The 26527-nt window shown below is 46.1% G+C and overlaps 1 protein-coding gene across 1 annotated transcript in view; it reads right to left on the bottom strand.

Moving 5' to 3' along the window:
• The window catches only part of QSOX2 (quiescin sulfhydryl oxidase 2), a 214702-nt gene that overhangs the window by 127392 nt on the left and 60783 nt on the right, over positions 1–26527 (bottom strand). Inside the window, exon 4 of the mRNA XM_069241624.1 lies at positions 4673–4781. Within this exon, the coding sequence (XP_069097725.1) occupies positions 4673–4781 (109 nt within the window). The remainder of the gene's footprint in view (positions 1–4672; positions 4782–26527) is intronic.

Below are 26527 nucleotides of genomic sequence, written 5' to 3'. Positions count from 1 at the left end.
AGCATTCCTGGGAGCATAGGTAGTCTTTGGTATTGGCTATGAGTGGAGGATAGCGTGTTAAACAAAAAGTCATCCTCAATTGGTTCGGAATGCAAGGTGACGTTATGGAAAGCAGCAGCCCTTGCGATCACCTGTGTGTAAGATGTACTGTCCTCAGGTGGGGACGGCCTGGCAGGGTACGAGTCTGGGCTGTTGTCCGATACTGGAGCATCGTAAAGGTCCCATGCATCGGGATCATCTTGACTCATGGTAGTATGAGTCAGGGAGTGCATCAGTGGAGGAGTTGCTACTGGTGATGTGTGCACTGATGGTGGTGGAGACGGTGGTGGAGTTGTTTTCCTTGCCACCTTTGCCTGTGGCTCCTTGTCCTTTTCTTGAAAGGCAAGTTTTCTTTTTATTTTAATTGGGGGAAGAGTTGTTATCTTCCCTGTGTCTTGTTGAATGTGGAGCCTCCTTTGAGTATAGTCTGGCTCTACTGCTTGAAGTTCCTCTCCGAATCTATGTTTTTGCATTTGGGAGGACAATCCTTGTTCCTCTGTATAGGAACCTGTTTTCGGCTCCGAGGCTGGATGTTTCGGAACCGAAACTTTTTCGGACGTCTTTTTAGGCTCCGAAGAAACCTTTGTAATTTTCGGCGTGGTGGTGTTTCGGTGCCGAATTTGTTCGGTGCCGCTGTCACGGTGCCGAAATGTCTCTGAGCCGATGTCTCGGGTCCGAGATTGCTGTGTGGCGGTATCTCGACCGGAGTCGGATGACTTCGACACCAGCGTGCCCTTTTTTGGTGCCTTGGATCGGTCACCTATTTTTTGGGTTAAGCCATGGCCTGTTGGCTGTGGCGTCCCCTGGGCTTTTGTTGACTTCTCGTGAGTCTTATGTTTCGACGTCTTACTCACGGTTTTCGGCATTTCTTCGGCCTCGAGCTCTTCCGAGTCCGACTCTTGGATAGAGAAAGCTTCCTCTTCCTCCTCGAAACGCTCTTGTCCTGTCGGCGTCGACACCATCTGCAGTCTTCTGGCTCTTCGGTCTCTTAACGTCTTTCTGGAGCGAAACGCTCGACAGGCCTCACAAGTATCTTCCTTGTGCTCTGGGGACAAGCACAAGTTACAGACCAGATGCTGATCCGTATACGGATACTTGTTATGGCATTTTGGACAGAAGCGGAATGGGGTCCGTTCCATCAGCCTTGAAGTCACACGTGGCCGGGCCGACCAGGCCCCGACGGGGGATCGAAGAAACCCCGAAGGGCCACCGGAGCTCTTCAAAATTCGGTGTCGATCTGTTGTAACTAACCCGATACCGAACGCAAACAATACCGACGTTTTTTCCGAGATTCTAACTAACTTTCCGACCCGAAACACGGAGCGAAAAGGAACACGTCCGAACCCGATGGCGGAAAAAAAACAATCTAAGATGGAGTCGACGCCCATGCGCAATGGAGTCGAAATGGGAGGAGTCCCTCGGTCTCGTGACACGAAAAGACTTCTTCGAAGAAAAACAACTTGTAACACTCCGAGCCCAACACCAGATGGCGGGATGTGCACAGCATGTGTATCTGCAGCTACACATGCCATCCACATATATATATTACCCGTGGTGGTTGCCACAGGGTAGTTACAGTTAGGACCACAACTCCATAGGAAATTGATTTTTTTGGTTTGCTAGTAACGTTGGTGAGATTTGACGATTTTACATAAAACTTTCCCAATTCATCTCAGCTCCTTCCTGGGGGGTTTCAGGGTGATCCATCAAGTGGGGCAGAGAATCAGGTAGGGTCCCAAAATGAATTTTCCCTATTCAAATTTCCACAGGAAAACTGAACAGGCATTAATAAAAACACATTTTTAAAAAAGTGCTGAACTGTATTACATAAAATTTGACTGAAATCTAGGTCTATACCCGGAAATCATGTGTTTTGTGTGGTTTGGTGTAAATCCATTTGGTAGTTTTAAAGAAATGAAGGTTCAAAATAGTTGTATATTTCACGCCACTGTACCTTTGCAGAGGGTCCGCAAGCTCAAACTACATGGTCTGATTGTCTGGCAGCAACCTGCAGTAAGAGTTGCGGCTGCCATCTTAGGACTCGAGGACTCAGTCCCAGTGTCCTAGGAAATAAAAAAATAAAAAATTGAAAAGTATAAGTGGGCAGGATAAATGTATTCTAACCCTATGAGTCTGATGGAGGGGGTCCAATAGGGAATACCCTGGTGACCAGCGCGGCCCTATGCAAATTCAGAGGGGATCCATGGATCCACTAAGTCACCCCAAAAAAAGGAAGGGGAGGTGGAATTGTTCAACTATGAGGGTTGACTGCGGCCAGGTCTTGCACTCAACCCCATGCCACCAAAGGGCTTGCGAGGGGCTGGTATAGTAAGGTATGGTAATAATATATTATGTTCCAAAAACCCTAGAAATTTACTGAAAAAAAAAAAACAAAGGTTAATGAGACATTACAGTTGGGTATGCTAATAATATCTTACTTTACATTTTTAAAAAACCTTACAAATTCTCTGAAAACCCAAAAGGTTAAAGTAACGTTATGGCTAGGTGAAAATGTCAGCTAAACCAAAATGTTTTACACTATTAAAACTAGTGAAATTCACCAGTTATAATTTACCAGTTATAATTCACTAGTGAAATTCACCATGAAATTCATATGCTCATGGCCTCACATATTACATCTCTCATGGCATGTTGTATGACATGATCAATAGCACTACTGATTACATCTAAAATTAAATAATTGATAACAAATTTGTGCATGATAGGGGCAGGAGTTATGGTTTGTGTCTAAACATTATCAATGGAGGCAAGAAGAAAGGGAAATTAACCCCAAAAAATATAGGCCACTGACAAAGGGAAGTTTGGTGCACTGCACAGACAAAGGATGCTTCTGGAGTCTAGAGCACAATGGGCATGGCCAAAGACAATGCCCAGTAGACTCTCTGGTAAAATAACTTAACCCAAAGGATGTGCGGGTAATGGAGGCAAGAGGCCCAGACAAAGCCAAACATGGTGCTTAGTGGGTTCCTAGGCCTTGGGAAACGGAAACAGTATGACAGCGTGTGGTGTTTGTATGTCACAGCTGAAATAGATACTGGCCTCAGAGTGAGGCAAAAGAAAAGGCCTTGCACCTCCTCAATCTATCTGTGACAAGTGGATTCAAGGGGCAGAGAGAGTGGGCTGTGCCAAGTGGTCATCAGGTGCAGGTTCATCCTTCGATCCTACTTGTACCAGTAACTTACCCCAGTGCTCAGTACCCACTTGGTACAGCCTTTGTTCACATCATGTATTTTCAGGGCCAGAGTGTGTTTGAAGGCCACGTCCTATCTACCCCAGCTTCATTACCTCCTAGGTATAGCCTTATGCTGTGACTACAGCAAAAAGAAGTGACTACGGGGGCATGACCTTAGCTTTTATGCCAGGCCCTGCTCCCAGTACCTCACTGGCAGCAGCTGTGGCTTTAGAACATGCTAAGTGGATACGGGGCACATGGTGAGGTGTTATACTACGCTTTGGTCCCAGTACTAGATCCCTATAGAGACTCAGCATGGCTTTCACGTTGTATTACAGGACAAAGGCATGACCTTTGGCCAATCCTGCCCTGGTTACCACCAAGTAGATGTCCTCAATACCATCTGTGCACTGTCTGATAATGTGCTTATCAGGCATTGGCCACAGACCACGGCTTTCAATCACAACATGTGGTCAGTAAGTGTCCATCAGTGGAGACTAGGCTTGGTCCTCGCACAGTGGGCAATCAGTGTAAATAAAAATGTTCTTATTAGTTTAATGGAAAATGCAGCTTGGAGAACACCTCTGAACCCCCACAACGTCTACCCTTCTTGACTAGTCCACATGCAACTTTATAGGTTCAATCTTAGGTGGGCGAATTTTATCTGGAATCCTCTATGCAGATTTGTCATGCAATGTTTAAATTCTAAGCAAGCCATAAAAATATTTTTCTATGTCTGAGCCAGTATCAGCATGTACTTACCAGCTGCTAAGAAGAGAGAGAATGAACCTGAGCAGTACATTCAGATACGAATGCAGAATGTAACTTGTGTTCAAGAATTACAAAATCATCTGTATTTTATCTGCTGGTGCAGAACCAAAACTATGAAACAAACAACAAAAAGATAGCTTCAATGCTATGTCCCAGCATATCACTTCTCATCCACTGTACCTTTTTGGATAGAGATCAGTCATGGTCCCCTGGCCCTTAGAGAGATCACGCTTTTCACAGTTTTGGATTATCGGCCTTTGTAAAAAGGATGCACGTTTTGGTTGTCATGAATTACATTTCTTTCTGTTGCCGGTCACAAAATGCCACGTTCCCCAACACAAAGAAAACCCTCACAGAGGTCTAATGACATATGCGCTTTTCAGGATAGTTAGACACAGACTTTCAGCTGCGAGGTTTGCCATTTTGCTAAAATACATATCTAAAGTGAGAATTAACCTTTGCACCTGCATGCACTGTACTCATACAATCTGCAATAGCTCTAAGATACCTTCCTCGTTTTAGGTTTTAGAAAAGATGCACAGGAAAGATCAGGTGTATCAACATCAAACACTTGACAGCAGCTTTCAGAGCGACAACAGCTCTTCTTTGAAGCACATAAGGCGGAAGACCTACATTGTGTTAGTTAACAATAAAGGCAGTTCTGCTCACCTGATTGGATCTAAAGAAGGACAGGCTGCAGGTCGGTGCTGTGGCGGTGAACTCTGAAGAAAATCAATCATAATCTGTCGGACAACTGCTATTTCTTGTTCTGTTCCAGCTGAAATATTAAGCAGCGCTAGTTTACAATTGCACTATGGTCGCACACATGCACAACAGAAGCTCAAGCGCCTCAAGGCTGACACAAGCAAAAGGCTGGGCCCATCTTGGGTTCAGTAGGTCTGAATAAAGGAACAACAATAGGTTACTTACTCGGTACCCGCTGTGCTCCAGTTACTTCCACGGTAGGTGTTCTACATTCATCTACAATGTGTATTTAACTGCTATTCAGTGACAGGACACCTCCGTCACCATTGTGTCGCATTTTGGACCGACTGGCTTTGCCAATGCTGTACCGGGGAGCTGGGCTGCTTGGGGAAGTCTGTGGGCAAAAGCAGACGATGGGGAGAGAAACATGGATCGCAGGGACTCCAAGAAGAGAAGCACATGAGAGAGAGAGAGACACATGGAGCACACCAATGGGGGAGCTGCAGGGATGAAAAAGCACACAAGGGAGAGAGCAACATTGGGCATGGGGGTCTGTAGGGAGAGGAAAGCAACACGGAGCACATCAGTAAAGGTTTGCAGGGGAAAAGCACAAAACAGAGCACAACCTGAGCACGGAGCAGCACACAAGCGACAAAGTATGGGAGGCGGAGTGTTTCCAAGGAGAGAATCATATGAGGGACAGAGTGACAATGAGCACGGAGAGAGGAGGATTGCAGGAGTGCGAAGCACATGAGGGACAGAGGCAACTGGGGAGTTTGCAGGGGGCGAAGCACACAAGGAAGAGAACAACACGGAGCATTGGAGGCGAGGGTATTTCCAGCGGGAGGAACACAAGAAGGAGAGAGCAACACAGGGCCCATGGAAGAGTTGTGAACATTTTAAGAGTGGGCAATGCTGTTTATTTCATTAACAAGATTCTGCTCTTGCCATTTATAGACATCACCTGCGCTTTCTGCTCGCCGGTGATGGGTAGTCATCCTTGAAAGTAGGGTTACGTAACACTTGCCCTAGATTTGAGCGAGGGAATGGAGTTTGGGTGGTTCTCTCAAAAAAAATTTTTTTTTTTTTAAGTCAGATAAAGCATCGTAGTCACATAAATTACTTAATAATTCGTAGGCTTTGAAAGGGTACTCCAGCAATATTCTAGCACTTTAAAGATGCACCAAGGAAGCGAGTCACCCCAAAGGAACCGGCCTTATTCTACAGCATTGCTTGGAGACAGAGCCTCATTTTTTAGAAAACACTCCCCTTAAAATAAATTCATACATGTACTCAAATAGGAACTTTCAGTTATCTTTCTTCGTTTATTGGCTGTAAAAAGACCACTGAAGTATGCCCACAGTATCCGGCATGGGCAAAGCGTCAGCCCACTTAAGTCGCTGGCTCTCTGCACTGTGAGTGATGACATTTTGCTTGTGCACATGTGCATATAAATCTACAAAAGTAACTCATGCCAATGTCAGGGATGGTGTTATGTGTAATTTTTTACTGATTGGTGAAAACATATGCGCTGTAGCTTTAGATTGTGGTGCGATCCTTCTGATTACTTCTACTATTTCAATGCCAAATGGATCTATTTGAAAAAATGCAGGCTTGTCAAACCAAGACATATTGATGCTGCCAATGTTTACATTAGCTATGATCGCTCATGGGTGCCCACTTAAGCCAAGAATAACATACCTGCAATATGTCAATACCTGCATTTTGCCTAGTGTTGTACCCCCACGTGCCAAGAATTATCTCCAGTATGCATATACCCATGCACCAATGGTGCCCTCCTCTATAAACATGAATTACCTCCACTATGCCAAAGCCAGCAGCACATTCACAAGTACAACACAAAATACACTTTAAAACACTTACTTTCTCACAAAATCTCACACAATCTAGTATTAATGCAGACACACTCATACAGTCTTTCACCCACATTGTAACACTGTCACTCACACTTGCTCTCTCACAATCACTTAACATTTGCTCACACTCACTCACACTTTGCTTGTGATGTGTTAGAAAAGTTTGCCCTGCTGCTATACGTCCCTTGTCTGCTAGCGAAGGTTGGTAAAATCATTTTCTATACACTCTGTTGAAAGGTCAAAATAAGTTACACTATGGGAATGAAATTGTTCTCATATTATATGGGAATGCACTTAGTAAACATTTAGTTTTATATGCAGATCACTCTGTGAAATGTGAAAACACAGAGTCCTAAACATGCATTGCTCTTTCAGGCACGCCTGGCTTTTCAGCCAGCAGCACATGGCAGGATGACTGGCTGGAGGTGTCGTACAAGACAATGCACCACAACTTGGCAGTTATGTAGAATGTTTTAAAAAACTATCTGTAGGAAGTTGGCTCTGTATGTGCTATTTCAAAGTAAGGAATAGCAGGCACAGAGTCCAAGGGTTCCCCTTAGAGGTAAAATAGTGGTAAAAATAGATAATACAAATGCTCTATTTTGTGGTAGTGTGGTCGAGCAGTAGGCTTATCCAAGGAGTAGTGTTAAGCATTTGTTGTACACACACATAGATAATAAATGAGGTACACACACTCAGAGACAAATCCAGCCAATAGGTTTTTATATAGAAAAATATCTTTTCTTAGTTTATTTTAAGAACCACAGGTTCAAATTCTACATGTAATATCTCATTCGAAAGGTATTGCAGGTAAGTACTTTAGGAACTTCATATCATCAAAATTGCATGTATACTTTTCAAGTTATTCACAAATAGCTGTTTTAAAAGTGGACACTTAGTGCAATTTTCACAGTTCCTAGGGGAGGTAAGTATTTGTTAGGTTAACCAGGTAAGTAAGACACTTACAGGGCTTAGTTCTTGGTCCAAGGTAGCCCACCGTTGGGGGTTCAGAGCAACCCCAAAGTCACCACACCAGCAGCTCAGGGCCGGTCAGGTGCAGAGTTCAAAGTGGTGCCCAAAACACATAGGCTAGAATGGAGAGAAGGGGGTGCCCCGGTTCCGGTCTGCTTGCAGGTAAGTACCCGCGTCTTCGGAGGGCAGACCAGGGGGGTTTTGTAGGGCACCGGGGGGGGACACAAGCCCACACAGAAATTTCACCCTCAGCAGCGCGGGGGCGGCCGGGTGCAGTGTAGAAACAAGCGTCGGGTTTGTAATGGAAGTCAATGGGAGATCTCGGGATCTCTTCAGTGCTGCAGGCAGGCAAGGGGGGGGTTCCTCGGGGAAACCTCCACTTGGGCAAGGGAGAGGGACTCCTGGGGGTCACTTCTCCAGTGAAAGTCCGGTCCTTCAGGTCCTGGGGGCTGCGGGTGCAGGGTCTCTCCCAGGTGTCGGGACTTAGGTTTCAAAGAGTCGCGGTCAGGGGAAGCCTCGGGATTCCCTCTGCAGGCGGCGCTGTGGAGGCTCAGGGGGGACAGGTTTTTGTACTCACAGTCTTAGAGTAGTCCTGGGGTCCCTCCTGAGGTGTTGGATCGCCACCAGCCGAGTCGGGATCGCCGGGTGTAGTGTTGCAAGTCTCACGCTTCTTGCGGGGAGCTTGCAGGGTTCTTTAAAGCTGCTGGAAACAAAGTTGCAGCTTTTCTTGGAGCAGGTCCGCTGTCCTCGGGAGTTTCTTGTCTTTTCGAAGCAGGGGCAGTCCTCAGAGGATGTCGAGGTCGCTGGTCCCTTTGGAAGGCGTCGCTGGAGCAGGATCTTTGGAAGGCAGGAGACAGGCCGGTGAGTTTCTGGAGCCAAGGCAGTTGTCGTCTTCTGGTCTTCCTCTGCAGGGGTTTTCAGCTAGGCAGTCCTTCTTCTTGTAGTTGCAGGAATCTCATTTTCTAGGGTTCAGGGTAGCCCTTAAATACTAAATTTAAGGGCGTGTTTAGGTCTGGGGGGTTAGTAGCCAATGGCTACTAGCCCTGAGGGTGGGTACACCCTCTTTGTGCCTCCTCCCAAGGGGAGGGGGTCACAATCCTAACCCTATTGGGGGAATCCTCCATCTGCAAGATGGAGGATTTCTAAAAGTTAGAGTCACTTCAGCTCAGGACACCTTAGGGGCTGACCTGACTGGCCAGTGACTCCTCCTTGTTGCTTTCTTTGTTCCCTCCAGCCTTGCCGCCAAAAGTGGGGGCCGTGGCCGGAGGGGGCGGGCAACTCCACTAAGCTGGAGTGCCCTGCTGGGCTGTGACAAAGGGGTGAGCCTTTGAGGCTCACCGCCAGGTGTTACAGCTCCTGCCTGGGGGAGGTGTTAGCATCTCCACCCAGTGCAGGCTTTGTTACTGGCCTCAGAGTGACAAAGGCACTCTCCCCATGGGGCCAGCAACATGTCTCTGGTGTGGCAGGCTGCTGGAACTAGTCAGCCTACACAGACAGTCGGTAAAGTTTCAGGGGGCACCTCTTAAGGTGCCCTCTGGGGTGTATTTTGCAATAAAATGTAAAAATGTAAAAATGTAAATTAGCACTTGTATAGCGCACTACTCACCCGTTAGGGTCTCAAGGCGCTGTACTCATACCGCTATGGAACCCCTCCTGGCTTTTCCCTGTGAGGCGCCCACTCCTGAGCACCCCCAGGGTGAAGCCAGGCATCCAAGCGCTGTTGGGGCCGTTGTGGAGATTAAGCAAGCTATTGCCCAGAGTTGCAGAGTGGGACCCATGAATTAGATTAGGCACCGAGGCGAGAATTATCTGGTCAAGGGGAATTGAGCCCAAGACCTGCTGAAGCAGGACTTGAACCCTGGTCTTGAGCCAGATCTCTGCTTCAGGGTCTGCCGCTCTAACCATTGAGCCACACTTCTCCACTGGCATCAGTGTGCATTTATTGTGCTGAGAAGTTTGATACCAAACTTCCCAGTTTTCAGTGTAGCCATTATGGTGCTGTGGAGTTCGTGTTTGACAGACTCCCAGACCATATACTCTTATGGCTACCCTGCACTTACAATGTCTAAGGTTTTGTTTAGACACTGTAGGGGTACCATGCTCATGCACTGGTACCCTCACCTATGGTATAGTGCACCCTGCCTTAGGGCTGTAAGGCCTGCTAGAGGGGTGACTGACCTATACTTGCATAGGCAGTGAGAGGCTGGCATGGCACCCTGAGGGGAGTGCCATGTCGACTTACTCATTTTGTTCTCACTAGCACACACAGGCTTGTAAGCAGTGTGGCTGTGCTGAGTGAGGGGTCTCTAGGGTGGCATAATGCATGCTGCAGCCCTTAGAGACCTTCCCTGGCATCAGGGCCCTTGGTACCAGAGGTACCAGTTACAAGGGACTTATCTGGATGCCAGGGTGTGCCAATTGTGGGATCAATGGTACATTTTAGGTGAAAGAACACTGGTGCTGGGGCCTGGTTAGCAGGGTCCCAGCACACTTCTCAGTCAAGTCAGCATCAGTATCAGGCAAAAAGTGGGGGGTAACTGCAACAGGGAGCCATTTCTTTACACAAGCCCCCCCCCAGCCCACAGGCCAGGAGACTCAGCCCAAGCTGGGAGAGTCTTCCTAGTCTGTCAGGCGAGGAAGAGTAGGAGAAATAGGCTGGTTAGTTGCAGGGCCTACTCTGCCCTACATCCTTCTGTTCAGGTCATTCCCTTTGGGGAACTGACCTACTTCCACAGTGATAGGACCTAGTCTGAATTGCCTCTTGTCTGCCTCTTCAATGTCTCCACCCATTCTTTCTATTTTGGCCTTAGAGGTATCCACCTCTGCTAACTTTATCTTGGCCAGGGTTACCCCTAGCTTACCTAGAGAGGTTACCCAGAGCTGGAGTAACCCCACCATGACCAATAGGGTCAGGGGGCCTAACTTGCTATTTGGCATGGGGTCAGACCACCATGCTAAGGATAGTGCAGCCATAAAGGCTAACACCCAGCAGAGGCCACTGACAGCTGTCAGTGCCCAGAACCACACCTTTAGCTCTTCACCTAAAAGGGAAGGGGCTAAGTTACAGGCCTCTTTGGGTTCAGGTTGCCTGTCTGCTGTATTAGAGTGGGGGGTTACCACATCTTGTAGTAAACACCCTTCTTCCACTCTTTCTTCTGTTAGCTGAGGAGCCACCCACTCAGGTTTAACAGTTGCCTGACTAGCCAGGACTTCTTGTGGGTCAGGTTGGACTTTATCAGGGCCATTTTTGGAGTTCTCCCCTACTGGAGCAGAATCTCCTTGGCTTGCTGTAACCTTGGCTAAAGGTTGTCCACCCTTCCTACTCTGTTTTCTTTTCTTCTTCTTCTGGGGCCTGCTTGCATTTACTGCAGAGGCAGGACTTCCAGAATCCTTGGGAGAGGACTGGCACTGGACCAGTCCCTCTCTTGGGCTCTGACTAACCTCTGGGTAGTCATTTCCAAGGAGACAATCAAGGGGGAGGTCTGTACTGACTACTACCCTTCTCCAGCTAAGAGTGCCACCCACTTCTATGGGTACTAAAGCCACAGGCCTCTTAGTGACCCTGTCTAGGCTAACTCTTACCCTGGCAGTCTCACCTGGGATGTACTGGTTTGAGAGCACCAGCCTGTCATGCACAATAGTGTGACTGCCACAAGTGTCTCTCAGGGCAGTGGTTGGGATTCCATTCACCAGTAGGTGGTGGAAGTGTCTACTTCCCTCTGGAATCTCCAACTCACCTGTTGGGCCCTGTTTCCAGTTGAAGGCTATGAAGACCTCCTCATCTGAGGAGTCATCTCCCATGGCTACACTGGTTACCCCTGGAATTTTGTTCTGGGGTTTGTTTTTGGGACAAGAAGTGTCCTTGGTGTGGTGCCCAGACTGTTTACAGTTGTGGCACCATGCCTTAGTGGCATCCCAGTTCTTACCCTGGTACCCACCTTTGTTTTGGGTTGTGTCTTGGGGCCCACCCACCTGTTCTGGTTTTTGGGGGCCTACAGAGGACTCTTTTTCTTTGTTTCTAGTGTCACCCACTTTCTCCTGGGGAGTTTTTGTAACCCCTTTCTTTTGGTCACCCCCAGTGGAAGTTTTGGTTACCCTAGTCTTGACCCAGTGGTCTGCCTTCTTTCCCAATTCTTGGGGAGAAATTGGACCTAGGTCTACCAGATACTGATGCAACTTTTCATTGAAGCAGTTACTTAAAATGTGTTCTTTCATAAACAAATTATAAAGCCCAACATAGTCACACACTTCATTTCCTGTTAACCAACCATCTAGTGTTTTTACTGAGTAGTCTACAAAATCAACCCAGGTCTGGCTCGAGGATTTTTGAGCCCCCCTGAATCTAATTCTATACTCCTCAGTGGAGAATCCAAAGCCCTCAATCAGGGTACCCTTCATGAGGTCATAAGATTCTGCATCTTTTCCAGAGAGTGTGAGGAGTCTATCCCTACACTTTCCAGTGAACATTTCCCAAAGGAGAGCACCCCAGTGAGACCTGTTTACTTTTCTGGTTACACAAGCCCTCTCAAAAGCTGTGAACCATTTGGTGATGTCATCACCATCTTCATATTTTGTTACAATCCCTTTGGGGATTTTTAGGATGTCAGGAGAATCTCTGACCCTATTTAAGTTGCTGCCACCATCGATGGGACCTAGGCCCATCTCTTTTCTTTCCCTTTCTATGGCTAGGAGCTGCTTTTCCAAAGCCAATCTTTTGACCATCCTGGCTAATAGGGGGTCATCTTCACTGGAGGTATCCTCAGTGATTTCAGAGGTGTTGGTCTCTCCTGTGAGGGAACCAGCATCTCTGACTATTATTTTTGGAGTCAGGGTTTGAGGGACCCTGTTCTCCCTAGATAGGATTGGTAGGGGGGAATTTTCCTCCAAGTCACTATCCTCTTCCTCTGAGTTGCCACCCTCAGAGGGGTTGGCCTTTTCAAACTCTGCCAAAAGCTCCTGGAGCTGTATTTTGGTAGGTTTGGGGCCCATTGTTATTTTCTTTATTTTACAGAGTGACCTTAGCTCCCTCATCTTAAGATGGAGGTAAGGTGTGGTGTCGAGTTCCACCACAGTCACATCTGTGCTAGACATTTTGCTTCTAAAAGTTGGAATACTTTTTAAGAATCTACAACTGGTTCTAGAATCTAATTCAAACTTTTACAAACTTTTAAACTCTAAAAGAAATGCTAAACAGGATCTAACACAAGGCCCTAGCAGGTCTTTTAAGAATTTAGAAAACTTTTCAAATTGCAAAAATCAATTTCTAATGACAATTTTGGAATTTGTCGTGTGATCAGGTATTGGCTGAGTAGTCCAGCAAATGCAAAGTCTTGTACCCCACCGCTGATCCACCAATGTAGGAAGTTGGCTCTGTATGTGCTATTTCAAAGTAAGGAATAGCATGCACAGAGTCCAAGGGTTCCCCTTAGAGGTAAGATAGTGGTAAAAATAGATAATACTAATGCTCTATTTTGTGGTAGTGTGGTCGAGCAGTAGGCTTATCCAAGGAGTAGTGTTAAGCATTTGTTGTACACACACATAGACAATAAATGAGGTACACACACTCAGAGACAAATCCAGCCAATAGGTTTTTATATAGAAAAATATATTTTCTTAGTTTATTTTAAGAACCACAGGTTCAAATTCTACATGTAATATCTCATTCGAAAGGTATTGCAGGTAAGTACTTTAGGAACTTCATATCATCAAAATTGCATGTATACTTTTCAAGTTATTCACAAATAGCTGTTTTAAAAGTGGACACTTAGTGCAATTTTCACAGTTCCTAGGGGAGGTAAGTATTTGTTAGGTTAACCAGGTAAGTAAGACACTTACAGGGCTTAGTTCTTGGTCCAAGGTAGCCCACCGTTGGGGGTTCAGAGCAACCCCAAAGTCACCACACCAGCAGCTCAGGGCCGGTCAGGTGCAGAGTTCAAAGTGGTGCCCAAAACACATAGGCTAGAATGGAGAGAAGGGGGTGCCCCGGTTCCGGTCTGCTTGCAGGTAAGTACCCGCGTCTTCGGAGGGCAGACCAGGGGGGTTTTGTAGGGCACCGGGGGGGGACACAAGCCCACACAGAAATTTCACCCTCAGCAGCGCGGGGGTGGCCGGGTGCAGTGTAGAAACAAGCGTCGGGTTTGTAATGGAAGTCAATGGGAGATCTCGGGATCTCTTCAGCGCTGCAGGCAGGCAAGGGGGGGGTTCCTCGGGGAAACCTCCACTTGGGCAAGGGAGAGGGACTCCTGGGGGTCACTTCTCCAGTGAAAGTCCGGTCCTTCAGGTCCTGGGGGCTGCGGGTGCAGGGTCTCTCCCAGGTGTCGGGACTTAGGTTTCAAAGAGTCGCGGTCAGGGGAAGCCTCGGGATTCCCTCTGCAGGCGGCGCTGTGGAGGCTCAGGGGGGACAGGTTTTTGTACTCACAGTCTTAGAGTAGTCCTGGGGTCCCTCCTGAGGTGTTGGATCGCCACCAGCCGAGTCGGGGTCGCCGGGTGTAGTGTTGCAAGTCTCACGCTTCTTGCGGGGAGCTTGCAGGGTTCTTTAAAGCTGCTGGAAACAAAGTTGCAGCTTTTCTTGGAGCAGGTCCGCTGTCCTCGGGAGTTTCTTGTCTTTTCGAAGCAGGGGCAGTCCTCAGAGGATGTCGAGGTCGCTGGTCCCTTTGGAAGGCGTCGCTGGAGCAGGATCTTTGGAAGGCAGGAGACAGGCCGGTGAGTTTCTGGAGCCAAGGCAGTTGTCGTCTTCTGGTCTTCCTCTGCAGGGGTTTTCAGCTAGGCAGTCCTTCTTCTTGTAGTTGCAGGAATCTCATTTTCTAGGGTTCAGGGTAGCCCTTAAATACTAAATTTAAGGGCGTGTTTAGGTCTGGGGGGTTAGTAGCCAATGGCTACTAGCCCTGAGGGTGGGTACACCCTCTTTGTGCCTCTTCCCAAGGGGAGGGGGTCACAATCCTAACCCTATTGGGGGAATCCTCCATCTGCAAGATGGAGGATTTCTAAAAGTTAGAGTCACTTCAGCTCAGGACACCTTAGGGGCTGACCTGACTGGCCAGTGACTCCTCCTTGTTGCTTTCTTTGTTCCCTCCAGCCTTGCCGCCAAAAGTGGGGGCCGTGGCCGGAGGGGGCGGGCAACTCCACTAAGCTGGAGTGCCCTGCTGGGCTGTGACAAAGGGGTGAGCCTTTGAGGCTCACCGCCAGGTGTTACAGCTCCTGCCTGGGGGAGGTGTTAGCATCTCCACCCAGTGCAGGCTTTGTTACTGGCCTCAGAGTGACAAAGGCACTCTCCCCATGGGGCCAGCAACATGTCTCTGGTGTGGCAGGCTGCTGGAACTAGTCAGCCTACACAGACAGTCGGTTAAGTTTCAGGGGGCACCTCTTAAGGTGCCCTCTGGGGTGTATTTTGCAATAAAATGTACACTGGCATCAGTGTGCATTTATTGTGCTGAGAAGTTTGATACCAAACTTCCCAGTTTTCAGTGTAGCCATTATGGTGCTGTGGAGTTCGTGTTTGACAGACTCCCAGACCATATACTCTTATGGCTACCCTGCACTTACAATGTCTAAGGTTTTGTTTAGACACTGTAGGGGTACCATGCTCATGCACTGGTACCCTCACCTATGGTATAGTGCACCCTGCCTTAGGGCTGTAAGGCCTGCTAGAAGGGTGACTGACCTATACTTGCATAGGCAGTGAGAGGCTGGCATGGCACCCTGAGGGGAGTGCCATGTCGACTTACTCATTTTGTTCTCACTAGCACACACAGGCTTGTAAGCAGTGTGGCTGTGCTGAGTGAGGGGTCTCTAGGGTGGCATAATGCATGCTGCAGCCCTTAGAGACCTTCCCTGGCATCAGGGCCCTTGGTACCAGAGGTACCAGTTACAAGGGACTTATCTGGATGCCAGGGTGTGCCAATTGTGGGATCAATGGTACATTTTAGGTGAAAGAACACTGGTGCTGGGGCCTGGTTAGCAGGGTCCCAGCACACTTCTCAGTCAAGTCAGCATCAGTATCAGGCAAAAAGTGGGGGGTAACTGCAACAGGGAGCCATTTCTTTACACTATCAGGTTTCACTTTGTGATTTTTCGCCTTTATTTCTGGCAGCATTTCAAGGAATTGGTGAAAGGGCAGAGAATGCATTTAATTTCCATATTTAGGATTTCCAGTGGTAATGGGCAAGCACTCACACGCCTCTAAAACAACAGAGCTTCCTAAAAATGGTATTGCCCAGCACAAGGGGAGTGCCCGTTGAGTCTGAATACCATCCCCCTAGCAACACCTCATCTACCAACCATCCATCCATCCATCCTGTGATCACACTGTGTCACCATCAGGTGCAACTGAATGTGTCAGAACTGAGAAGATCAAAAAGGAAAGCCTCACTGCTGCCTCCTAGGTTTCCATGCAAAGCCCAGACACAGATGTGCTTTCATAAGCCCCGCAGCTAAAATACTGCTTGGATTCGAGCTTAGGGACTCCAACCTGTTGGCGCCCCTCACAAGGCAGGAGAGAGAGAGCAACACAAACTAGAGGGGCAGAGAGTGTTCTGCAGGTAGGTGAAGCACACGAAGGAGAGAGCAACACAGATCAAGGAGCGGGTGGTTTTTGGGAGGAGAAGAACATGACAGAGCAGCACACAGTGAGGGTAGCTTAAATTGGGATGGCACACGAGAGAAATCAACACAGAGCACGAGGCTGGGTTGAGGCAGGTAGAAAAGCACACGGGAGGGCAAGAGAGAAAACACATGCATCCTCATTGAGTGCGTCACCAAAAGATAAAGGAGTTTCACAAAAATGGAACAATGGATACAAGCAAATAAGCATGACAATAAAGCCAGCCAAAGGAACGCAATGGGTGGGCTGTAAGCCGACTTGAGGTTAATAACAGGTCTTTTGCAACCAGACAGTTTGCGCTGTCTGGTAGACAAGACAAAAACTGACGACAGCCAGGGGATGCCCCATCATTTGAGGCAGTGCACCTGTGCCACCAATATGTCATGGTAGGTCAAAGGACAAGACAATAGGTGACCTTGGGCCTGGAAAAAAAAAAAACACTTGTGAAGGGATGGAGGTGCTTGGAGGAGCAACTTAGGGGAATCTCCTTAGATGTGTTCAACTCAAGGTTCTGGTGGCGTGTAGATGGGAATAGGTTTCTAATGTTCTCCATGCTAACACTTTACTGAGCCATGGAACTACCACAGATTGCTGCAAACTGATCACTACCATAGAGAGTTGAAATATGGAAGAAATGCACAAAGGACAAACAATTCGGAGACCACTAGGCTAGTGACAGACGAGCAGTGGAAGAGTGCTTGTAGGTTCACTATAGAAGTTTATCTTAATGGAAGATAGAGGGTACTTCAGGACACAATCTTCACAAGGTTTTGTGTGGCATTGCATCTACTACACAGAAAAGATACAGACGTTTGCAATACTCCAAATATATATTGGAGATGGAGCTGCCTTTGCATAGCGGGATCATCAAGGGATGTGTGCAAAGAGTTCTCTTACCTTTAACTCACTACAGTTCTAATGTCAAATGATGGAGAGTCACAGCAAATCTGTCTAAATTTGCTTTACCGGTGTAATTAGAATGTGGTATAAGATGCAAGACTAATTTTCCCCCCTTCAGATTGAGACAGGAACCCATTAGGTGACAGAGTTCAGTATCTCACAAGGGGAGAGACAGATCTCTGTACAGTGAATGCCATCCTATAATTGAAATATACATTGAATAATGCTTTGTAACTGAAGTGATGCTCCTTTTTTTATTACAATAAAGTTTTAGAGAGCATCACACAACGTCTATTATTTTTTCTTTAATCAAGGCCTATATTGATAAACTTGGCCTACCACCCAGAGGGATGGAATCCGCAGACAATACCATAAGAGGTCAGAGCTTGACAGGATAAGTCATATACATTCATATGTACAATTGTCTTGATGGTTACTCCACAGACAAAGAAATCAGCAGTGATGGACATTTTACCAGATCACACTGCAATCTGGCTCTCCTCTGTGAAGATGGGACTTGGTAGTAATTGACAAGTAAGAGGAATCTGCAGGTGGAAATGTCCATCAAAAGAATGGGCTATTTACAGTCAACAATCTTTCTGGTGGATACTCCTCCTAGCCGCAGGTTCCTCAATTGTCTGTCTCTATTCACAAGTTGCCTGTGGATTTTGGCTATAGGGCCCCTGAGTACCTCCATTTTGTATACTACCATCAGTCAATCTTGTTTGTCTTGTCTACACCTCTGTGATGGGAAAACCAGATGGAAACGGAGGCTGGCATGCATGGTGGTGCCTTATTTGATTCACTGATCACATGTTAGCAGGGAAGTCGTGACTGTGGTAGGGACAGCTACCTGTTGACACTAAGAAGCTATTGCAAGAGTTACCATATCCAGTGTGGTGCCCAGAGGAAATTACAAGATGGGAAATCTGTAGGAAAGAGGTATCCATTGGAAACAATAAGCAGGTTTAAGGCAATGCAGCTAACAATACTGACAAGCTGAATACAAAATTATACAAACCATTGACAGTAGCTGTTACCCAAGGGTAGTTAGCTCACCTGAAATACTATTTAAAAAAAAGAGTTGAGATGACGTGGAGAGGTAGTCTGATCGAGGTAATCAGAGAAAAGTCTGTTTTTGGGTTAGAGTGGGCTTTTGGGTTCCTATCTGGTGGTTAATAATGTGTAAGTGAGTCTCAGAAGATGAAGGATGGTATTCCAGAGGGACAGGGGTTGTCATTTAAGATGTACGAGGTTAAGAAGGAGCCTTGGTTTTCTCTCTTTGTTTTAGGTACTGGTAATATTATTCCATTGGTGCTGCAAGTGCAACTGGTGATTGAGCTTGTTTGTGCCAGAGGTAAGTTTTAAGAGAATGCGCATGTCAGCAAGTGATGTACAGTTACTTGAGTTTGATAAGACCAAGAAGGCAAAGACTGTAGATTTCGAAAAGCCAGTGAGATAATTATATTTAAGCCCCCCGATGACTTGGTGAGCAGCTATAAAGCATATGGATTTGGATAAGGTGGAAGTAGTATCATGAAATAGGTTGTTTGGAGCATCACTGAGACACGAGGGCTTGCACAGTTGTAAGGATGAGAAATGTTTTTTATAGGGCAGAAGCTTTTTCTGGTAAAAGGCTCTTTGGGCTCACCTGTAGTTTTTGAAGGGCAAGCCAAGGATCAATGCTTTACCTAAACATTTAGGGTGGGTTTAGTGTGGGGTGAGATGAAGGGGAATAAAGACACTTTGTGGTACTTCGTTCAGCTCTTCCATATTTTTTATGCTGTTTGTCACCGTGAAGTATGAATTCAGTTTTCAAATGACTTAATATTAGGTGGACTATAGACATCCAGGGCTGAAAGAAGGCTACATTGTGACAGACCTTTGTGTTGTTTACATAGGGGTGTAGGGCTATGACTGTAGCATTTTTGTGGGTTCCACATATAACTTGAATATCATGTGGAAAAAGCAAGCATCTTGTTGGGACCCAGCACTGGACTAGGAGGATTTCAAAAAAGTCCAACTGAGCATGTGCTTGACGATATGAAAAGAGGTAAAATATTTCAGGATGGATGTTGTGTAAGATTTATTTGAATATAAATAGACTTAAAGGGGATTTGGTGGTCAACAGTACCCAAGTCTTCCAAGAGGTCAAGGGTGAACAAAGAGGCAGGATTGTCAGTAAGCTGAAGGGCACCTTGTGTGGTGGCAGTCTACAGGGATGCATAGAAGATGGAGCTGTGATGGTCTATGTAGTACTGGAGGTGGGGTGCTATTGCTTTTTAAAGGTCGGTGAACGAGTGGATGAAATGAGCTCCATATTCACAGTGGGGAGTGGTGTGAGAGGCTGGGATTACTCGGAGAACTGCAGTGGTCAGTACTGTTGCAGATGGTTTTACTTTTGCTAGTGAAAACACTGCTAGTGTTAGTTGTTTAATTGATGGAGTGCAGGGTACTAGAAGTGGGGGGAGAGTTGTTTCACTGCATCAAGGAAGGTATTGCTTACCTTTTCAGTATGTGTTGGCTTTTTAGTAGTATTCTTCTTTTGCCTTGATACTGGAGTGTTTGTGGGAACAGTTTTACTGATTTGAGGGCTAGTTGGTCTGTATGTAACCTGGATGGATGAAACATATTTTCTAGTTTCACCATGGTGCCCGTGGAAGTATTGATGTCACAGGAGTTCTAATGGACCTTAAATTTCAGAGGCATTCTCTTGGTGCAAAGGGCGCTTAGATGTCAAAAGGTCTGGGTGATGGTGGTGGGTTTAGGTTGCCCTTTGTTTAGGGCTTGGGGGGTGAAAGGTAGTCTGTCTAGTGAAGGCGAGAGGAATGAATGGGAGGGAGAAAAGGACAGAAACTGAGGCCACAACTCTTTCCCTAGTTTGATATGTGAATGAATGAATCTGTTAAATTTAGTAGAGTCTCTTAAAGCGCAGGTGCAAGGTTAAAATCACCTAAACAGATATTGGTGTTGGAGAATGAACTTGAAGTTATGAGGTCAGGACACCCTATTTGAAGTATTTGTCATATGCAGGCATCCTATATATAGAGTGCTGTGAGCAATGGGGAATGTGGGGTCACATCAGCCTTAGAAGGTGTATTCGAGCCTTTCTTGGGGCCTCCCCAGGGCCATGGCAGCAACAAGATCCCATCAGAGCACGAGCCAGCAGAGATGTTTCCACTTGTACTAAACAGACTCCTGGTGAAGGGCTCATCCTGAAATGCACTCGGGCTCAGGGCTAAACGTCCAATGGTAGATGATTACTACTTGCGCCTTCAGTTTTTTTATATGACATACACTTTGCCTTTTTACCTCGCATGGCAGGTCACTTTTCTGTGTTTTTTGGCACTTTAGCCCATTTCTGTGTTATGGAATGATTAACCGCAGTCAGTATAGGGTTCATTTTTCACACATATAATGCAAGTTATCATTAATTACTTCCTTTTATAACCAATGTTGGTCCTTTTTGAATTATTTGTCGCTTCTCATAGGGTTTTTCTTCTTGTTTGTATAATTTACAGGCTGGGTCTACTTAGGCCTTGTTGTTAGTGTTATCCTATACTACGGATACATTCCATGGTACAATCCCTCTGTTTTGAAAGATTATTTTTCCCTATATCACAAGGGACGACCTTATACGTTGATGGACTACTCATCAGTTTTGGTAGGTTTATATCCGCCTTCCTCCTCCCAGTTTCTCGCTGCTTCACTTTTTGAATAGGAATTCACAATTATAGTCCTTTTTCTTTGGGCCTCTCCCGTAGGCATAGACCCACTATTTGAGGTTTAACAGAAGGACTCTATGAACTTGCCTTCTTCAATTATAGTTTCTGAGGTAAATCAACGTTTCCACGGGCACCGTTGGTCCCACTCATGTATATAGCATGTGCGCAATACCACTATTTTTACTCGTATGTCTAGTAATTACACCCCTTATTGCACCTAATTCTCATGTGGTGGCTCTTTACATCTCCACTCACTATTATTAAATAGTTCTTTCTCACCTCCTTCCTTTATCCACTGATCCTGTATAGGGTGGCATGTTTTTGTGCTCAACGTTTTAAACAATGGGAGTATCTCTATTCTGACTATCCGTGCACGCCGAAGGGCTATGCATCCTATGCAAAATTTCTTTGCTGTAAATTTAATTTTAATCTGATAGATCACTGTTTATTGTACCTACCGGATGGTAGTGATTTTATTTGTAAGAGTTCCCATTTGTTTGTTTCCAGCCTTGAAAAAGTCCATGAGGACGAAACACGTGTTGGCTGTTTCTGAACTCTCATGTGCCTGTTCTAACATGTGGACTTGAACAATCTTTGAGTACTAATTCGATTTCCCAATACAAAGGATTAAAATATTTCCTGCAACTTTACTCATCTTGGACTTATTATTTTGAGTGCCCTGGTTGCTCTTTTGTCTTGCAAATGGTAGATGATGTACTCAATGAAATTTCTTCAAATTATGATTAATAAACATGGGTTTCTCAACCAAGAAACACAGAGAACACATAGTTTTGAATATTTAAATGAAAAGTCCACAGAAATGAATGGCTAATGGATTAACAGGTTGTGTAATGACGGCTCTTCGCAAGGAGGTACGGATCCCAACCGACCTGTGCTTTACTTGTCAATGACATGAGTATAAAAGGATACATTCCTGTGTACAGAGACCTTAACTGACAAGAGAACAAAATGTTGATTTCACTAAAGTATGCTGTTCTTTAAGACCCTTTCTTTGAGTCCCATGAGAACCCAGCATCAATTGGCAGTGGTTTGGAATGTTTGGGCAGTGAGGACTGAAGAGGATTTTTGTTGAAACTGCTGATAAAGCAGAATTTAAAGCCCAGAACCTAAGACCTTGCAAAGAAGCTACGTTGAAAGCAGAATCTAAAGCCCTGATCCTAACACCTTGCAAAGTTGCTATAGTGGGAACTGTGAAATTAGCAGCAATGTCATTCGGGCAGCTCAGGCACCCCAGGTATTTTGCATACATGTCTGGAATTACTGGAGTTAAAAGCATGAAAAAGATGAACGGACAGCTAAAACTGCGGCACATGCTCTGAGTACTGAGCGCTCCATATTAGGCCATAAGTCAGGAGCTGATTTTTTTATTAAACCCTGAATGGTACTAGGCCTGTTCAGAAAGTACATTTAAACTGTTTTCCGGGTTATTCTGGGGATCTAAGCTGCTGGTGAAATACTTATTGCATCATCCTGGAATTCCCCGTGCAGAGGCCAGTTCCTGCTTTTTCCCAGATTGGTTTCCCAATACCCAGAAGCATACCTGCACCTTACCTCCCCCTCATTAAAACTTGGCTCTTTGACATGTACGAAAGTCTTCAGCTCATAATCTGCGTTTACATCTTCATGAACCTCATGGTCTCTATTTTTTTATTTACATTATGGTAACTATACAGCATGTCCAGAGCACTGCCTGATGCTTCCCTGGAGTAGATGGTTTCAAGATGAAGGGGATCAGAAATAACAAGATCTTGTTGTGGGTCCATGCAGCTACGCAGTGATCACCGATCAGCATCTAGAGATACTGTTTCCTTCTTTCACAGTAGTTTCTATCATCTAACCTAATATATTCCTAGAATCTAGTTTTGGTTCAGAAATAAAGCAAGAATAGATGTAAGGTTTGTATCTAGCTGTTTTCATGCCAAATCTTTAATAGAACAACTACTTATTGAATAAAAAAAAGCAGGTCACTACAAACTAGCAGCAACTAATCATTGTAAGCATCATCTGGGGAGGCTGTGATGTTAAAGGGGACCTCTTGGAAAGGGGAGACAGTGACGTTAAAGGGGACTTCTTGGTAAGGGGAGACAGTGACGTTAAAGGGGACTTCTTGGTAAGGGGAGACAGTGATGTTAAAGGGGTCCTCTTGGAAAGGGGAGACAGTGACGTTAAAGGGGACTCCTTGGAAACAAAATATTTAATCGAAATGTCCCCATGATTACTGTGGCACTTGAACTGGGTTGGGATCTGGTTCCGATTTCCTACATTACTGCCAAAGCAGAGTCAAGTGGATAGCTGTCATTACTCTGGTCCTTTGCTGAGCTCTACGTAAATAATTCAAATAATAAAATAAAACGAAAGGGGAATGGGTGGCTCTACGCAGAAGACCACAAAACCGAGCACCTCTCCTTTACTCCCAAACCTCATGCATAATAGAGGGGGCAGCCATTTAGCGGTTGAGGGGGGCTGCATATTGTTTATCAATAATTTTTAACCAAAGCTTCACATGCAAAGTGTCACAAAAGTGAGCATACATCATACAAGGATACAAGCCCTTCCCTAGCTTCAGTGCGCAGCATAATGGTGCTTTACTCATAAGAAGAACCTATCGGTGTTTTGCTTGTAAAATGAGTGAGCGCTTGGTAGGCCGGTGCTGGGAATGGAAGCAAGTATACAGAGCCGAACTCCGTCACCCTAGGGAATTATATATACACCTCTACGTCATGGCTCTCTCTCCAATGACAGTGAATGGGCGGATTCCAACTCCGAGAGAACCAGGAAGCTGTGGTAGAAGGCAGCAATGGACAGTTTAAAGTCTCTGCTAGATGGTTTCACAGAGTCTGTTAAAGTGAGCCTGTGGTTTCAGTGTGGAGTAGCCAACACAGCTGCACTACCTATCTCCCCCCTAGAGGCGTGCACCTGAAGAATGCCACACGGGCCGCTTGAGGATTGCTGCGCGGTGCTCTGAAGTTCGATGGTGCATCCGTCTAACGCTAGGAATAGGCGTGGGTGATGCAATGCAATATTAGTGGATTTAGATGCGGTTTACGTAGCAACGTTGCAGTCGTAAGTCACTAACACTTCATCTGCAGAACACAGGGGTCAGGTTCAGCCTATAAAGAAGCCTGTAGCATTCACAACATTTGGTTTATGCAAGTTGTCTCAGCTGCGGAAGCATGGGGTCTGTAAAAGAATACCAGAAAGAAACTTTCTCACTCAAGTCGAATTCTGTCATGAAAGAGAGATTTTACTACTAATACTCCCTGTTCTGATAGAACATAGCGCAGTATGAGAGGCACATAGGGCCTGTGGTCTGCTAATTTAGCTGACATACACGACAGTAATCAGAAAAGAAGCCTTACACAAAATAAACTTCATGTCGTCAGATACCACAGACTTGCAGGACTTGTGCATGAGCCTGGCTACGACCTTACGTTTATCCGAGCTGGAAAGAGGTCTGCTGCCAGAAGGAAGGAGAAGAAACATGCCAGCTTGAGGAAACCTGTGCACAATAAAAGCCGTGGAATAGGATTCCTCTGGAATTTCCAAGGAGCAGCCAATGGTCACAAGGAAGGCTTTACATGATGCAACACAACCCTGGAGTTCACAGGATGGTTGAAGAAAGACACACCACTACCCACTGAGTAGGAAATTGAGCAGCTATCATTTGACAAGGCCGGCTGCAAACAATCAGATGCATAGTACTGCCATTTATCAGCAGAGAGGCCTAGGTGGGTAAAAATCCAGCCCCCCCCAATAAAGTTGAGCACTGGTAGGAATGGATGCAGAAGTTCTTTCTCAATGGAGAGCAGTGCCCTTTTTCCTAACAAAAGTGAAACTGCACCTTCCGGAGAAGGTGAAGAATATGCAAGAACCAGCCCTGATGGGTTCAAGTTGAAGACACTAGTTTGACAGAGCATGTGGGGTGGGGGGACAAAGCAAGTTGAAGCCCCTAGCAAGACAGAACAGAGGAGTCAGAAGAAGAGCATAAAGGAACCTTCCCATCAAATTGATGAAAAGGCTGTTTCCCAGGGATCCAGGACCCTTCCCCCTTCAGAAGCCTGGACTGATCATCATGGTGAGGGGAGTGATAATTCCTGCTGAGGCAAACACAGCAAGAAGTGATGCCAGCAAAACCATGCCTGTCATACAACCCATCGACACAGGTCAGATACCCCTTCTAGAGCCATTACCAACCGGTTTCCTTAAATAAAAGAAGATGATAGGTTTGTCTATTAAGGATATGATCACCCTGTGCTCGACCATGGGAAGTGACGTCTGTAAGGGAGGATCAGTGAGCAACTCAAGTCAACTGCGGAGAGGTTATGTTTCTTCCACTGTAGGTAGCTGGGGACACACTTATGTAGTGTTTGCTCTGTAAGAAGCTTGAATGTGAACAAAATGAGATGGCGGCCACTCTTGGTGATGTGGGAGTTTCCTCTTAAGGGGATGTTCCATGGAGGGCACATATTGCATCCAAGGTGTATGTGTGTGAGAGGGGGCTGCCTCAGGCAGATGAAGAGTCCTCTCCTCGCCATGTTTTGCAGTCCAAATGTAGATACGGCTTAGAGTTAGAGATCAGGGGGAAGATGTTCAATCTTTGTTTAACACATTGCCAGCACACGTCTGTAGATGAACCTGGCTCCAGTCACCCAGGGCGCAAATTCGGAGGGGAAGAAAGAGTAGAAAAACAATAAAAGCGAGTTTTAAAAATGCAGCGACAAGGGGCATTTGCACACCAGTCCTGTATTTCGGGAACACTGCCAGGGTCCAGTGCTTAGAGAGAATTTTATTTCCAGCCGTCTGTGGCCTCTGTTGTGATCAGTAATGTACTGATCAAGTAGCAGCAAATGTTTACAAAGGGGGAAATGTCTTCAAAGGTAGGTCTCAGTTGGATTCCTTTTCTGCCGGGTGTCAAACTGAGAAAAAGAGAATACAAGTTGTCAGAAAAAGTAAAAGTGCATCTGCCAGCAAATGGTTGAAAAAAATACTACTCGGAAAGCAATGTCTCCCACAAACAGGTAACTCTTGATTTTTTTAATGCGATGATCCACTTTGCCCTGGTTCCGGTTTGATGCTCATGTTTTTTTCCCCCGACAAATCCACCTACACGGCTACGACCATAGAGGAATATTTCACAGCTGACATAAAGGTCTCTCTACTAGTACGAGTCTTACTAGACAGAAGTAATATTACTCAGTGTTGCGTCAAGTGGACCTTGGACAAAGTAGCAGCTGATGTTTCCCACAGATCCAGGAGCTGCTCTGTAACCCTTCCCTGCCACGAACACTGACTGCAAAGGATGCCAGCTGTGCTCCCAAGGCACAATGCTAATACTGAACACAAAGGAAGAGTAACAGAGACAAGCATACCCCTCTACAGAGTTACCATCAAGAACAGCCTCAGCTCTCCAGGGTGAGAACAGCAGCTCCTAGGCAGGAGCGAGACAAGAGGGATCCTTCTCAGGTCTCCTCTGCAGCTCCTGCTGGCTGCCGGCCCAGAGCTGCATCAGAAAGGAACCTGTGGGACATCCAGTGGTACAGAAGAACAGACTCACCCAAAGCTGCTATTTACAGGAATTCACCATGGGCAGAAGTTCCACATGACTCACTAAACAGCGCCAGCATCCCTCTGATATATCACTACAGTATCACAGGGAAGCCTTCGTCGAACATATATCCTGGGTCGCGAGTCAATCAGACTGGTATTTTTATTTTAGGACGCTCCT

Source organism: Pleurodeles waltl, chromosome 6, assembly GCF_031143425.1.
Source record: "Pleurodeles waltl isolate 20211129_DDA chromosome 6, aPleWal1.hap1.20221129, whole genome shotgun sequence".
Classification (NCBI taxonomy): domain Eukaryota; kingdom Metazoa; phylum Chordata; class Amphibia; order Caudata; family Salamandridae; genus Pleurodeles; species Pleurodeles waltl.
The sequence above is the reverse complement of the archived record's forward strand: the minus strand, read 5'-3'. Positions and strand labels throughout refer to the sequence as shown.